The sequence below is a fragment of the Schistocerca nitens genome, chromosome 5 (genome assembly GCF_023898315.1).
Source record: "Schistocerca nitens isolate TAMUIC-IGC-003100 chromosome 5, iqSchNite1.1, whole genome shotgun sequence".
Lineage (NCBI taxonomy): Eukaryota > Metazoa > Arthropoda > Insecta > Orthoptera > Acrididae > Schistocerca > Schistocerca nitens.
The window spans coordinates 298,607,014-298,623,324 of record NC_064618.1 but is presented as its reverse complement, the minus strand read 5'-3'; the positions used below and the strand labels follow the sequence as shown (position 1 = coordinate 298,623,324).

Sequence of the window (16,311 nt, the reverse complement as noted above, 5' to 3'; positions counted from 1 at the left end):
CCCAAAAAAAAATAATTAAGTGTCATGTAATATTTTGTGTAATGTAATATCTTGTATAGATACCTTTTATTAACCTGACATGTTCTACATCATTACGAAGTGTCGTATTCATCATCTATGGAACAAGTACTAATCTAATCTAATTTAATCTGTACACGTCTATGGCACCTTAAAAGTAGGGACGATGAAGTGGATCCGCACCTGAGCGGAGTCCAAAGTTTTTATTTTTTAGACTTACATTTTACTGCATGTGTTGCAGGAGAAAAAGCAGTCATGGAGATCGGGGTGCGGCTGATCGGCCTGCTGCAGCTGCTGTTGCGGTTTATGTTGCGGCCCCTGCAGTACCTGCGTTCCCTGAGGCCGGCTCCGCGCCTGCCGCCCATACAGAGCCGCCTGCTCTTCCACAGCGCCTCGCAGCTAGCAAAGCTCATCCGCACACAGCAGGTACCGCCACCACTGCCAGCGACCAGGCGCACACACATAGATAGCCTGAAAGAATGATGAACCTAATGCATATTTTTTATGTACATCGAGGTGACAAAAGACATGGGGTACCTCCTAATATAGTGTCGGGCCTTCTTTTGCCCGGCTTAGTGCAGTAACACGACATGGCCAGGACCCAATAACTCGGTGGAAGTCCCCTGCAGAAATCTTCACGCATGTTGCCTCTATAGCCGTCCACAATTTCAAAAGTGTTGCCAGCGCAAGATTTTGTGCACGAACTTGCCTCTCGATTATGTACCATAAATGTTCGTTGTGATTTACGTCGGGCGATCTTTTTGCTGGTGCCGTTTTTCCCGCGGATACGCAGGGTCGGCATGGTTAATCGGATGTGGCAATGTTAGTTTAAAGGGTGGCTGGATGCCCTTCCTGCCTCCACCCCATACCCCCCGGGAAGGAATTGGTGCACCCCAACTGTCCGCGACTAGTGTAATCCATGGAATAGTGCGAAAGTGTGCAGATGTCCGCGAGCTGTGTAACTGAGGCGGGACCTGGGGACCAGCCCGGTATTCACCTAGGGGATGTGGAAAACCGCCTAAAAACCACATCCAGGCTGGCCGGCACACCGGCCCTCGTCGTTAATCCGCCGGGCGGATTCGAACCGCGCCTACCCGAGTGGCGGGTGATTGACGTCGGGCGATCTGGGTAGCCAAATCAATCGCTCGAATTGTCCAGAAATTTCTTCAAACCAATCGCGAACAATTGTGGCCCGGTGAAAATTCTTACCTCAATGAAGTTGCCGGTAACACGTATATATCTGCTCCTATAAGAAGTTTTTCTGGCACAGACTAGTGCAATGCTGACCACTAGATTTGTTATGTATAAAAAGAAACAACTGATTTTTCTGTACGATAATAGGGATGACCATGGATAGGAGAAATTAGTAAAATCCTTAAATTCGGATGAATGACTGTCGAAAGTTATCTTTATAAGAAAGATTATTATTGAAAATTTACATATGACTTTGATATTACAATAGTACAAAATGTCTTGTTGGAAATTACATATTGGAGCGACAATAAATATCAACAAATTTTTTGGTTTGCTTTAACCTTATACTACATTGCTCAGGCACCACCATCGTCCTCCACGACCGGCGCCAGCAATTCCACACAGGATACAAGTGCTCTCTGTGAGCTATACAACTAGACAACTGCTCTCCAAGAGCGACCTGACCCAATCGCCTGACTGCGAGTTACTACTACTACGGCAGCCGACACTGCTCTCTGGTCTGCGATTCTATTGTAGCTTACATATCGCAGGCAGCGCATGAGCATTCCATCGAAATTACATCTGCTCGAGTGCGCTAGCAATAAATTCCTTAGTCATGGACCTCTTAACAAGGGCCACCGCCTCTCTGGCTTAACACGCTGTACTACCGCGCCAGCATCACTCAGCTACCGGGGGCGGACAGAAAACCGAATGATTTACTCGAAAGAAAGAAATTTACCAACTTAACAAGTCAATAACTCGTTGATCCAACTCTTGCTCTTCTGCAAGCAGTTATTCAGCTTCGTATTGATTGATAAAGTTGCTGGACGTCCGCATGAGGGATATAGTTCCAGATTCTGTCCAATTGGCGCCTTAGATCGTGAAAATCCCGAGCTGGTTAGAGTGCACTGCCCATAATGCTCCAAACGTTCTTTGTAGGGAAGAGATCGGGCGACGTTGCTGGCCAAGATAGGGTTTGGCAAACACGACGACAAGCAGAAGAAACTCTCGCCGAGTGCGTCAGGCATTATTTTACTGGAATGTAAGCCGAGGATGGTTTGCCATGAAGAACAACAAAACGGGGCGTAGCAAGTCGTCGACGTACCGCTGTGCTGTAAAGGTGCCGCGGATGGCAACCAAAGATTCCTGCTGTGAAATGAAATGGCGACCTAGACTATCACTCTTGGTTGTCGGGCCCTATGGTGGGGGTAGTCATGTCGGTACCCCAGCGCTGTCTGGCATGTCTCCACACATGTCTTCGTTGGTCATCAGGACTCACTTCGAAGCGGGACTCATCACTGAAGACTTTTCTACTCCAGTCAATGACATTCCAGGCCGAATGTTCCCGACACTACTGCAAACGACTTAGTGTGCAGAGGTCAATGGTAGTCGGTGCAAGGGGAGCCGAGAGCTCAGGCATGTTTCTGTGAGCCGCCTATTACTGGTCCTTGTGGTTAATGAAGCACCATGTGCACTTCGAACAGTGATAATGTGAAAACGGGGCTCTGAGTGCCTCTCTGACGATAGCTCGGTCTTCACCTTCTGTCGTCTCTCTAGCAGGCGGTTTTTTTCTTGACGCTGTGTTCGGATATGTTTCACTCATTCCTGCCAGCGTCGTCGAATATTGGCATCGCTCCTATTCAAATGTCGGACGATTTCCTAATTACTCCTTGTAGTGGACTGACAAGGCAGCCAGTCCACAGTGAAGTAGCCGAAAGGGCACGCGTCAACTCACGCCGACTGGCGCGAAGTCTGGAACAGGATACGTGATGAATGTGATAAAGAAAAGAACGTAGCTACTAGAACACTTAACTTTTATATTGTCCTTTGGTATACAGCATCTTGATGAGACAAGTGAGACTATCTGGAGATACATGCAATGGTACAAATGGCGCCTTGCTAGGTCGTAGCCATTAACTTAGCTGAAGGCTATTCTAACTGTCTCTCGGCAAATGAGAGAAAGGCTTCGTACGTGTAGTCGCTAGCAATGTCGTCCGTACAACTGGGGCGAGTGCTAGTCCGTCTCTCGAGACCTGCCTTGTGGTGGCGCTCGGTCTGCGATCACTGCCAGTGGCGACACGCGGGTCCGACATGTACTAATGGACCGCGGCCGATTTAAGCTACCACCTAGCAAGTGTGGTGTCTGGCTGTGACACCACACTCCTACTTGTTTCTTTGAGTCCAAGTACACGTCCCCTCTCAAATGCTGACTTCTGCGTATACTGTTCAAGCGTCTATTCGCTAGGTATATTTACTGTCAAACTGGATACTCGGAATGAAGTTCGCAAAGACTTTATGCCCTCATATCGACATGTCGCCTGTTTACTATCCTTGCCATCTGCGTGGTGAAACTCATATCGACATGTCGCTTGTTTACTATCCTTGCCATCTGCGTGGTGAAACTACGCTGCAGCGTCACACGTTCATCTACCGGCTGCCAAAGTTTAGAAATCTGCATTTTCCGTCGCTACCTTTATGAATATCAATTTCTGACGAGTTGAAGGACATGACAGGGAAGCAGTAGTTGAGAAGGGAATGAGACGGGGTTGTAACCTCTCTCAGACATTATTTAATCTCTCCATTACGCAAGCAGTAAAGAAAACCAAGGAGAAATTAAGAAAGGGCGTTTCTGACTCATTAAGGAATAGTTAACTTGACAACGGAGGCAAATGTAGAGCTAACATTTGTGGAGAGAGACTAAGGATGACTACAGTAAGCAGTTTCAAATGAATGTAGAGTGCAGTAGCTATGCAAGTGACAAAAAAATATATGTATGCATCAAAGCCGTCTTAGATTTGATCTCAACAACAGCTTTGGCTAGTTACTTCATCAGGTTGACTTGTTTACGTTAACCAAACACAGGCCCGCCCGGCTAGCCGCGCGGTCCAACGCACTACTTCCTGAGCGGGAAGGTGTGCCGGTCCCCAGCACGAATCCGCCTGGCGAATTAGTGTCGAGGTTTGGAGTGCCGGCCAGGCTGTAGATGGTTTTTATGGCAGTTTTCCGTGTGCCTCGGCGAATGCGGGCTTGTTCCCCTTATTCTGCCTAAGTTACACAATGTCGGCAAACGCTGTGCAGACACTGTCTCCATGTACACGTACACCATAATTACTCTACCACGCAAACATTTGGGGTTACACTCGTCTCATATGAGACGTTCCCGGAGGGGGGTCCACCGGGGGTCGAACCGTACAATAACCCTGGGCTCGGTGTGGGGTGGTGGTGGGGTGGGTGGACTGCTGTGGCCTATTGTGGTGTTGTGAACCACTGAGGGCTACGGCGGGACGAAGCCTCTCCGTCGTTTCTAGGTCCCTGGTTTAATACACACACACACACACACACAGACAGACAGACAGACAGACGATTTGCTCAGTCAATAGCTACGTAAATACCATCCTCTGATCACAGAAAGGTATGTATACTGCTGCTTACCAGTACAAACAAAGTACCCATATAATCATAATGCTACGGAGATAAAACAGTATGTTTTATAACTTCTGCTACCAGACAGTGCCACATGTTGCCCAAAAAATAACAGAAGTAAATAGCCTACGCTTGCTTTATTGTATAAATTCATCTGATGATAGAGGCACAATCCTCTGAATTTAATAAAAGTGAAAGTTTAAAGTTACTTGAAAACTTCAACAGAGAAGCACGTGAAGGAGTGCCAGACACAAAGAAGCCCTCTGATTCCTGCTAAAGAAGAAACTGGAATGGGTTGAAACATGTCTATTTGCACCTAATCCTTATTTAAATACAAATAATGAACTCTCTTGCTATCGAATTGCTTGTTAAATTGAGCTTCACGTAATTCCATACAAAATATCACGTTTCACTTACCCGTAATATTGCTCTTACCGGTTTAATGTTGTTCTGTTATTCGTTTTATAAATTGGATTTCATCTGTGATAATACATTTTAGTTTTTATATACGATAGTTACACATTATGGAACAATTCACGCCATAATTTTTACAAGAATGAATTATTACTTACAGTGACTTTCTTGTCTGGCCGAAACTGCATTTCCTCTTATTTGGTAGTCCCACTGTCACTGCATGAAACAACAAACTTGTTGTTAGTTTGCACGTTCAATACTTACCGTTTTAATCTTAAAACATAAAGCGCCAAATACTTCGACTCTACATCTGATACTCTAATCATGCACGACTTACATTTCTCCTTTACAAAAGGGTGAAGCGTCACTGGCAACACGTTTGAAGATGGCCAGAGAATGAAAAGTGATTAACAGTGCTGTTCATTTCTGCAAGTAACTTCTTGATTGACAATTATTTTATTTCTCCCTACAACGGATATATATAAGTTCTTTTATCAGTTCATTCTGCCGAAAAATCTGTCATTGATACGAAAGAGAAGAATTCATATTTTGTTCAACAGCAATTACTCTAGAATTGACGGTGTAGTCTTATACCGAGTATAATGCATAGTTCCGAAGATTAACATGGGTGATTTATTCTGCTATCTAATAATTGGTTAATATGAATACTAATTAAGTAACTAGTCATTAAGTTGACGATGGAACCAAAATTCTGATACAAGAATGGAGTTGGTTGCTTGGAAGAACAGATACTTTTTCATGTTGAGTCACAGCGATACAGACATAATAATACAGACATACAACACCAATATTATTGTTGCCAATCTTTCTGCTTCAGGTGTCCTCAGAAGCACGGTCACTAGTGACACCGCTGTAATAATTGTAACCTTTTGTGTAAGAAAATTACATATTAAAATGGCTTTAAAATGTACTTACGGAAATTATGAACATAAAATCTATAGGAAGTCGATAACCAAAAAGACTATTCAAAAACAAATCTGAAGACAGATAAGGAGCTCCTAAAGTGATAAGTATTCAAGACTCTGTAAAGTACACCGATATGATAAACTTATTTTGAAGCTTGTTACAGGACTGTGTTCCGCCTTTTTAAAAAAAAAAAAAAACAGAATTATTTCTACGTTAGTAATTGTCCCCAAAATTTTTTCAGTGCGTCTGTGCCAACTTCATTAAGCTCTTGTTGTGTTGAAATCTTAATTACTAGTTGATTAGATTTTTAGAACCTTGTTAACTGATTGGACAGCTTGTCGTAATTTGTTTAGAGGTTCTTGTCATCATGCACATGTTCCTCATGTGACGATGGAGACCTGACAATCGCTGTACATGTTATTATTAGTGGAAGCACCCACATGATTTTCGTAACCATTAGCTTCAAACAAACGAGTATAAACTATGTGTGTAAGTATCAACAATGTGCCTAAAGCTAAAGCTTGACAAAACTATTTAGTAAAAATAACATATACGCGAATGCGGACCTCCGTCGTCACAGAAGAAATATGTGCATGATGACAAGAACTTCAGAACAAATTCTGAAAAGTTATCCAACCACTTAAAAAAGATTCTACAAAACCTAATCAATCAATAATGAAGATTTCAATAAAACACGTACCCCTTTAACTTGTATGAAAGGACAACTGTGTTAAAGCATCGGAAGTCCAAGAATGATTATTTTTAAAAGCATTCATTAACGGAATAATCTAGGATGGAAACCGAGCAGCCGGCCGGAGTGGCCGAGCGGTTCTAGGCGCTACAGTCTGGAACCGCGCGCCTGCTACGGTCGCAGGTTCGAATCCTGCCTCGGGCATGGATGTGTGTGATGTCCTTAGGTTAGTTAGGTTTAAGTAGTTCTAAGTTCTAGGGGACTGATGACATCGGATGTTAAGTCCCATAGTGCTCAGAGACTTTCTTTTTTTTTTTTTTTTTTTTTAACCGAACACCTTCAAGAAGTTTAAGGCTGTGTAGCATCTAACACGTCGTTGCCCAAATTCGAGGGAAAGACCATAGACAAATGCGATTTTCTGTTGACGTAAAAAGCGCTTAGTTAAGGCAGTCTGCCAGAATGATACGGTGAGATGAGTTCCTGACAAGCTCAGCGCCCTGGTGTGACCGTGAAAGGAAGCCATGTGTCAAAGGCCAATGAACTACTCGGAGCACGTTAATGTGACCTCATTTTATCTGAATGACTCAAGAACGTCAGGGTCGCGTGGTCGGTTTAGCGTTACGAATCGTACTGTCTACCACTTCCAACCGCTTAAACTGCAACTATCATCAACAGTCACTTCACAGGATGTAAGTCGATGCTGCATTGAGACACGATGAATGTGCTTTCGTCCACTGTATCTGATCGTTCTTATCACGGACTCACGTGTCTGTGGTGTCCAGTCAGCAATCAAAAAAATGTTGCGTATTGCTTTATTGTCAATAATGGGCATAATAGAAAAAAAACTGATTTTGTTCTTTCAGTAAGACAACAAAAATAAAGAAGATGAACACATTACCACTTGATAAACACAAGCAAAAAAAGCAAAAACAAAACCATACAAAAGATTCCACGGGAAAAACTACACTTTCTTCTTACTGTCGTCTTGCGTAACACATCATTTATGAATAATTTGGCCATCCTTGTCACTGGAGACACATTTAAAAGTAGTTAGGCATACCCCTATAAGATGCCCTGTAAGGTCTCTGACGGGACAGAATGGTTGCAAACCGCTCGTTTTAGCGTGGCCCATGAATTTTCAATGCAGTTGAGGTCTGGAGAACATGGAAAACATTCCATCCGACTGATTCTACGCTCCACTAATAAGGTGTTCTCAAAACGTTGGCGATGGGAGTGTGCATTGTCGTTCCTCAGCGTGAATCCCACTCCCATATGTACACCAAATAGAGGCACAATACGAGCAACAGTGACGTCCTAATACTTCACACCAGTAATCCTCCCATGTTTTGGGGCAAGGGATGTTCTGCGGCCATGCATGATTCCACCCCTTAACATGACTGAACCGCCTTGATAAGGGTGGTGGTCTACGATAGTGTTAGAGTGTAAACGCCGTCCTAGTTATCTCCACACACGAATATCAGTATTGTCAGGATGGAGACTGGTACGGGTGTCACAGAGTTGTATCTCACTGCTGCCTAGTCCACGAAGAATGGTTTCGTGCCGATACGACAAGAGCCCCTCTCCGAACCCAATTTGGAGGAGGAGCCGCAAGAGGTCTTTTGGCACGTAATCCCTGCTCGTGGAGCCTATTTCGTATCGTTTGTGTAGACACCTGCTCACCTGTAGCTGTTTGGAACTGCCGCTCTAGAAGTGCATTACGTTGAGGGTTTCTGCATGCTGTTATTCGCAGATATATTGGTCCTGCACACTTGCTGTTTTTCATCAGCGGTCATTTCTGTGATGGTCCTCAACTGATCCTGTCGCTAGAAACTTGTTCCAGACTCTAGAGACATCACTTTGACTACACCAATGTTCGCTGCGATGTCCACCTGTCTCAATCCCTTCTCCATTGGAGCGACTGTACGGATACTATGACCCTACGTTACAGTTGTCCGAACCATCCTAAAGCAATACAGGTCTCGTAGTCCGCAGCTCGTGGTCTTGCGGTAGCGTTCTCGCTTCCTGCGCACGGGGTCCCGGCTTCGATTCCCGGCGGGGTAAGGGATTTTTCTCTGCCTCGTGATGACTGGGTGTTGTGTGTTCATCATCATTTCATCATCATTGACTCGCAAGTCGCCGAAAGTGGCGTCAACTAAAAAGGACTTGCAATACGGCGGCCGAACTTCCCCGCATGGGGCCTCCCGGCCAACAAAGCCGCCGGCCGCTGGTGGCCGAGCGGTTCTGGCGCGTCAGTCTGGAACCGCGCGACCGCTACGGTCGCAGGTTCGAATCCTGCCTCGGGCATGGATGTGTGTGTTGTCCTTAGGTTAGTTAGGTTTAAGTAGTTCTAAGTTCTAGGGGACTTATGACCTCAGCAGTTGAGTCCCATAGTGCTCAGAGCCATTTGAACCATTTTTGAACCAACAAAGCCATACGATCATTTCATTTCACAGGTCTCGTAATGACACACAGCACAAGTACTGCAACGTTTTCAGTGACGCGGTTACCGCTGACTGAACTTACTGCCCCTCGCAGAGAAACCATAGATTGTTTCAGCTAGAATTACATTACAAACAAATCAGTGTGTTGATATCACAGTGTATTTCTGGATATAAAGTTCAGTGATAAAGTTACGGGAACATGTATCATTTATTTTGACATTGTATATTGCTTCCTCTCAACATAAATTTAGTATCGTAACTACTACAGCACTCCGGTATGACATTACTTTTCATCGTATATATAAAATACCAAAATTAAGAAGATAGACACTTGGTGGAAAGAATAGCAGTTGATTTTCAAAATAAGTAACAAATTTCTGCCTTTTCCTAAGTCACAGACTGGAGGCTTATGACCGTAGCAGTTTTGCGCCCCCCCCCCCCCCCGACCAAAAAAAAAAAAAAACAAAAAACATTTACTTAAATACGCGAAAACACCCGTTATTATTTGACTACATAATTGCAGAACAATCACTGGAACAGCCACATCATTCTATATCGGGGAGTATGCGGACTAAAGTGGAACGATCACATGAAACTAAACGTATGAAAGACAGAGCCCAGACTTAGATTCATTGGAAGACTGCTCAGGAGGAGAAGTCCACTCACTAAGGAGGGGTAATTTACAGTATTATAATTCAACCGATACTTAGGTGTTGTTCTGTAGTCTGCTACCCTTACCAGATAAGAATCATAAAGATAATAGAGAATATCCAAAGGAGGACAGTGTTTTTCGTACAGTTCCGCTTAGTAACTGTTACGGAGATGCTCGTTTGACTCCAGTGGCAGAAATTATAAGTTGTGCATCACGGAGTGGTTTACTGTTAAAATGAATGTTCGTACAACATCAGCTGTTGAAAAACTATTAAGGTCAAAAATGAGCGTTTAGAGCTCATACGAAGATTTACCAGCAGTCTTTCTTCCCGCGCGCACTTCCTGGCTGGATCATGAGAGGGGAAATGAGGCGGAATTAACACTGGCTCAGGAAATAATCGAGAACTAGATCTATTAACATCGAATTCGTAGTTTTCTAACCTTCTGCGCTGATTGATCGCAGACCCGACGACATTTAACCCTTAGGGATGGGTATGGTGATACGAAGAGCTGGCAACTGATGTATTGCCATGGAACGGAAGGAGAAATTTCAACCAAACCTGGTACACAAATGACTTAGTGTCTGGAACAGATAGCACTTCTAGAGATAGATGCATGGACAGGGGAGGTAAGGAGGCGACTATGGGCGTTCTTGAGTTATGCTACCACAAGACAGGGATAAATAGGCAAGCGATCAGTGGTGGGTAAGCAATTAGTAACTTCATAAAAATGGAAGGACATAATAAATCAACACAGATGGGTGAATGAATAACCCGTAACCTATTCAGATAAACATCTTGGAATTCGCAAGACGTTACACTGAGGGAAATGGGATGCATGCCTTACACCATGAAACCTCAGTCCGCTATTTATCAAATTTTGTGGAGATCTTCATCTCATAAAGGGCGTTAATGATCTGACTTTCTTTCCTTTTGGAGCAAATGTCCGTCTTCAACAATCATAAGATGTGAGACTCTCAGGAGCACGAATGCAGTATTTTACTCGCCTTAGCATGAAAGCAAACAGCCCCCGAATGTCATCTTCAGTAATTTCATGCCATGCTTGAAACATCTGCTGTGTCAGTTCGTGAATATTGGTGGTTGGATGCTGATATGAAAATATAGTCTCCCCATGGCGTCCCAGACATGCTCTGTGGCTGACAAACTAGGAAATCGAGCAGGCCAGTCAAGGATTCGAACATTCCTCAAGGCATTTGTACTGTGAACTACAGTGTGAGACCTTGTATTATCCCTCTGGAATATGCCATTTTGTTCCCTGTTCTTGAGGAGTATAACAGAGTTCAGCATGCTTGCACCATACTGGCGATCATTCAGCCACCTATCACTAATTAACAAATTAGGCTTATTACCATATCCAATAGCACTCCTCATCATGATCCCAGGAGTTCGAGAAGTCCCGAGATACGCTGCATCCTGTGACCTTTCACCAGGTCGTCTGCGGACACATTGGTGTCTGTCTCACTACCAAAAACAGGAACAAAATTCATGGCTGAACGAAACAGAGTGACACCCAAGGTCCCAGTTGACTCTGGCTCTACCCCATGCAAATCTCTCTAGTATGTGGTGTGTTATCAGTTGTAAACGACGCATTTCACCCTATCTTCCAGTAATCTAATCTATTACCGACGGTCTTTGGTGAGACTCCGCCTGTACCCTCTGCCCGGATTTCAGCTGATGCCATCCGCCTATGCGTCGGAGCCAGTCGAACAATTATACGATCATCTGCTGTTGTAGTCCACCTGGAAACAAACTGTGTCTACTCATTTTGTCTTACTGTTTGTCCTGCGTCCATCTCGTCCACCATTCATTCTACAGTCATTGCGCTACAAACCAACTCTCTGTGCGATCTATCCAGTGTCCCTCAAGCTAGTGATTCAACCTTTCTCAAGACGGTAGTAAGCAATTTTGTATAACCTCTTGGCGGATTGAAAATACTGTGATGAAATTTAATCAACATACTTAAAAGGTCATGTTGCTACAGGAAAAGATGGCAGGTGGTCAAAAAAAGAACTAAATTGGAGCGCAATTTACCAAAAAAGACAAAAGCGACGATCCCCGGATAGATGGGACAGAAACTTAAGAAAGATAGCCAGATTGAACAGGCAACGGGAAGCTCAAGATCGGCAGAAATAGAAGAATCTGCAGGAACCTTATGTTGCACTCCGACTCAAAGAAGCCAAATCACCAAATGATCGAACAAGCTGGTGAAGATGATTATGATGATGATCTTAGAGGTATGGAACTACTGGACTATGTTTTGGTAGCATTCTATCAAGGCGTTCGTGGTGTAACACTTCCCATTTTTTTTAAATTACTTCCTATGAACCTACTCTCTCCTTTCATGTGATAGGTCGTGTTTATAATATTTTTTGCAGTTTAAAAGACGCCCACTGTTTCTTGAGTATCCAACACGCCTAAATGTTGAACTTGTTGTCTTGAGTTCAAAAACTGATTTGATGCGGGTTGCTATGCTACTCTACCCTGTACAAGCCTCTTCATTTCCGAATAACTACTGCGACCTACATCCTTCTGCATCTGGTTACTGTATTCGTCTCTCTACAATTTTTACCCCCCCCCCCCCATACACACACACACACTTCCCTCCAGTACTAAACTGGTGACATCATGATGTCTCAGAATGTCATATAAACCGACCCCTTCTTTTAGTCAAGTTGTGCCACAAATTTCTTTTCTCACCAGTACTATTCAGTAGCTCATCATTAATTATTTGATCTACCCATCTAATCTTCAGCATTCTTCTGTAGCCCCACATTTCAAAAGCTTCTATTTTGTTCTCGCCTAAATAGTTTATCGTCCATATTTCACTTCCATACATGGCTACATTTCAAAGCAATACCTCCAGGAAAGACTTCCTAACACTTAAGTCTATATTCGATGTTAACAAATTTCTCTTCTTCAGAAACGCTTCTCTTGCCGTTGCCAGTTTACATTTTATATGCTCTCTACTTGGGCCGTCATCAGTTATTTTGCTCCCCAAATAGCAAAACCCGTCTACTACTTTAAATGTCTCATTTCCTAATCTAATTTCGTCAGCATCACCTGAAATAATTCGACTAAATTCCATTATTCTGGTCTCGCTTTGTGACGAAGCAAGCTGGGATATTTTTACTTCCTCTCTTGTTTTGCCATCTGCCTTCTTAAAATTCATTTTTTTACTAATTACTATTAACATACGTGAGTATAATTTGCATTTCCATAAAAAAGAAAGGTTGGCCCTCAGTTTAAAGAATATAGTAGCAGATCTAATTTTGCGTTAGTTTTATGTATGTAATTAACTTTGTAATTTTTTTTTGATTATTCCTAGTTAGTATCTTTTGTTATAGGGTGAAATCAGTAATTGTTTTGCAACAATTCTATTGTTGAGTTACAAACATATATAAATTCTGTACTAATTATAATTCTTTGGAGGAACAACTAATAGTATTCTTAAAGGATCTATTTAGCTCTATTCTAAAACATGTTAGCAAAGCCGAAAAATTACCAGTTTTGTCAAAAGTGTTGTTTGCGTAACAATATCTGTTAGTTTCATCATTTAAACAAATAATTCGGATTAACCCTCGTGGTAGAAGAAACTGTTGAAAAGAACCAATTTTTCGATGTATTCAGTAAATTTAATGAGTTAAGTTTTAATTGTAATTTCTGTAAATTGAACATCAAACGATGTATAGTTTCAGTACCTATTATTGTGATGATATATAAAGGCCCGATTTTTGGTCCCGACATTGTCAGTCCACGGCCGATTTTCAGACGAGAAACTCGTGCTGGTTAGGTCAACAACAACAATGCATCAACTTAACTGTGAAATAAGTGTAAGACAAATAGGCCGTGTGTTAGAACAATGACAGTGTCTGACAATGCGTACCGTATTATTCTGCAAGAACTGTGTGGTTAGGTTTTTACTGTTCATAGATATTCAACAGTAAACTATTGTAACAGTATGTTGATGTTTGCTTGCAACCTATTAATGAGGCTTATCAAAGTTAACCGATAGTGGACTGGCCATATAACTGTGTATTATTGGGGGGGGGGGGGGGGGGGGGGGCTGTGAAAAGGGAAAGTAATGAACTGTGAACTGTGAAACGCAAATGTGCACCTGTTGGCTACATCATTTAAAGTAGTCAGTGTTGAACCCCCCCTCCCCCCTTTTTCCCTATTTTCAGCCAGTATAGCAACGCAATACGTCGACACCGAGGACAATCAACAAGGAAATAGAGCAGGCAAACGTCACAGCTTCTGTTGATGTTCATTTTATATCCTCTTTTCAAGAAATTGTCCATTCCGTTCAAATGCTCTTCCAAGTCTTTCGTTGTCTGTCAGAATTACAATGTCATTGGCAAATCAAAATATTGGTTGTTAAGTCTTTGGTAGGACTATCTTTCATCCTATAATACGGACTTTCCATAGCCGCGCGCTTCCTATTGAAGAGATACATTCTCTACCTTTCCCTGGGTGTCAAGTCATCTGAATTCTCAGAAATAGCAGTTGGCTTTAGCCCTAGTTTCTATCACAAGGTACAACGCACCACAGAAATCTAACTACCGGACTTCAGATCAACTGATCAAGGATTGAATTTTACTCAGTGCTTCTTGGTAAGTTTCTCTTACAGGATACATGAGGTGAGTGACTGCAGGAGAAAGAATAGCGTGCTGGTATGCACGTTGGGACAGAGTTTAAAGAACTAAATTGAATCTGAGAGAACATTTCTTCAAAAGTGGAGTGTGCTCATGAACTGCATTAAACATGGAACATGTATAAAATCCTAACACTATGGTTCCGTAAGAGCAAAGTATACTGATCGTTATTTTCAGTAGACATTAGGCTGGGACAGAAGGCGCAACCTGGACGCACGTAAACTCATATGCAAATTCCCAGACAAGGTAATATTCAGCGTTCTCTAGCCAAAGTAGAGTCGTCAAAACTGGCTTGTGCCCCGCAGCGGCAAGAAAATACGGAGCGTAGTGAGAATCAAGAGGCACGGAGCGAATCGTGACTGGGTAAAGGACTAGTTCTACTCCATCTGAATTTGGTTAAATAATCGCAAACTTGTCACTGGCAAGAGTCACGTAACGTTTCTAACTAATGGCTTTAAAGTTACAGATGGCTCCCGATTAGAAAAATCTGAATTAATTCCCGTTCAAAATAATCATCTAACCGTGCACAGAAGTGACACATGGCTTTCACCAGCACAGAGACTCAACTCTTCTGCACTTTGATAACCTCTGCTCAAAATCCAATCTGTCTATCCTCCGGGCACAGAGACCGAAAAAACCAATAGGTGTTGAATTGACAAATTAACAACAAGAGTTCTTTCGTGGTGCCAGGCATCTCCTCCATTCAGAAGAGAGGAGAGCACGACGTCTGTTTACTCATTCCCAAAAATTTTCCATCGATTCAACGTCTGATGGTTCAAATGGTTCAAATGGCTCTGAGCACTATGGGACTTAACATCTGTGGTCATCAGTCCCCTAGAGCTTAGAACTACTTAAACCTAACTAACCTAAGGACATCACACACATCCATGCCCGAGGCAGGATTCGAACCTGCGACCGTAGCAGTCGCGCGGTTCCGGACTGAGCGCCTAGAACCGCTCGGCCACACTGGCCGGCTCAACGTCTGAGATTTGAACGAACGCGTCCCTCGCTCGTGGCTCTGAGAGAACCAATCACAAGGGCGCCCATTACGAAAACCCGCGCAGAGAACAGTCAGAAGCGCCGCCTCAAACCAGCTTTGAACTCAACTGCTGTTTCCAAGCCGCCACCGCAAAGCTGGACCAAGAAATTCTACCCGAATTCATCCAGTTACATGGGTTTGCAATTACAAAAATGGCTCTGAGCACTATGGGACTTAACATCTATGGTCATCAGTCCCCTAGAACTTAGAACTACTTAAACCTAACTAACCTAAGGACATCACACAACATCCAGTCATCACGAGGCAGAGAAAATCCCTGACCCCGCCGGGAATCGAACCCAGGAACCCGGGCGTGGGAAGCGATTTGCAATTACACCGACATTCATTCAATCCAGATATCACTCCCGTTAAGAACGGGTTTACAGTTACATGTTGTGGTGAATAGCAAATGTAATGAAAGTGAGAATAAAACACACTCAATTTAGGTACCCAGCATCATTTTCCTCCCTGGCATGGAAAATAAGAAATAGCAGGCAGAGAAAAGACGCTCTGACGTGCTTGATAAAACCATAGAATTATAAAACCTCAAAATTATATGAAAGGTGGTTTGACTGCCACCTTTCAAGTTTTTACATGTTTTGGCTGATTACAAATTTCTTCTTCTTCTTTTCAGGTATTAGGCGAGGTTGCCTGTTACGGTACCCATCGTCGCTGATTATAATTTCTTTCCTTTAAGGGGAGTCTGTCACCCTCCATTCTTTCTAAGTGTTCTTTCCATTTTCTTCTTTTTTCATTTTACCATTTAGTCAAATGAAACTGTGTTGTACCAGACTGAAGAGACGAATGGAAACTTGTACTAAGGCCGGAATTCGAGCTCTGG

General features: G+C 43.1%; 1 protein-coding gene across 1 annotated transcript in view; it reads left to right on the top strand.

Moving 5' to 3' along the window:
• LOC126260415 (fatty-acid amide hydrolase 2-like) overlaps nucleotides 1–16,311 on the top strand; it is a 405,764-nt gene that overhangs the window by 186,232 nt on the left and 203,221 nt on the right. The window contains exon 3 of the mRNA XM_049957744.1: nucleotides 260–444. Within this exon, the coding sequence (XP_049813701.1) occupies nucleotides 260–444 (185 nt within the window). The remainder of the gene's footprint in view (nucleotides 1–259; nucleotides 445–16,311) is intronic.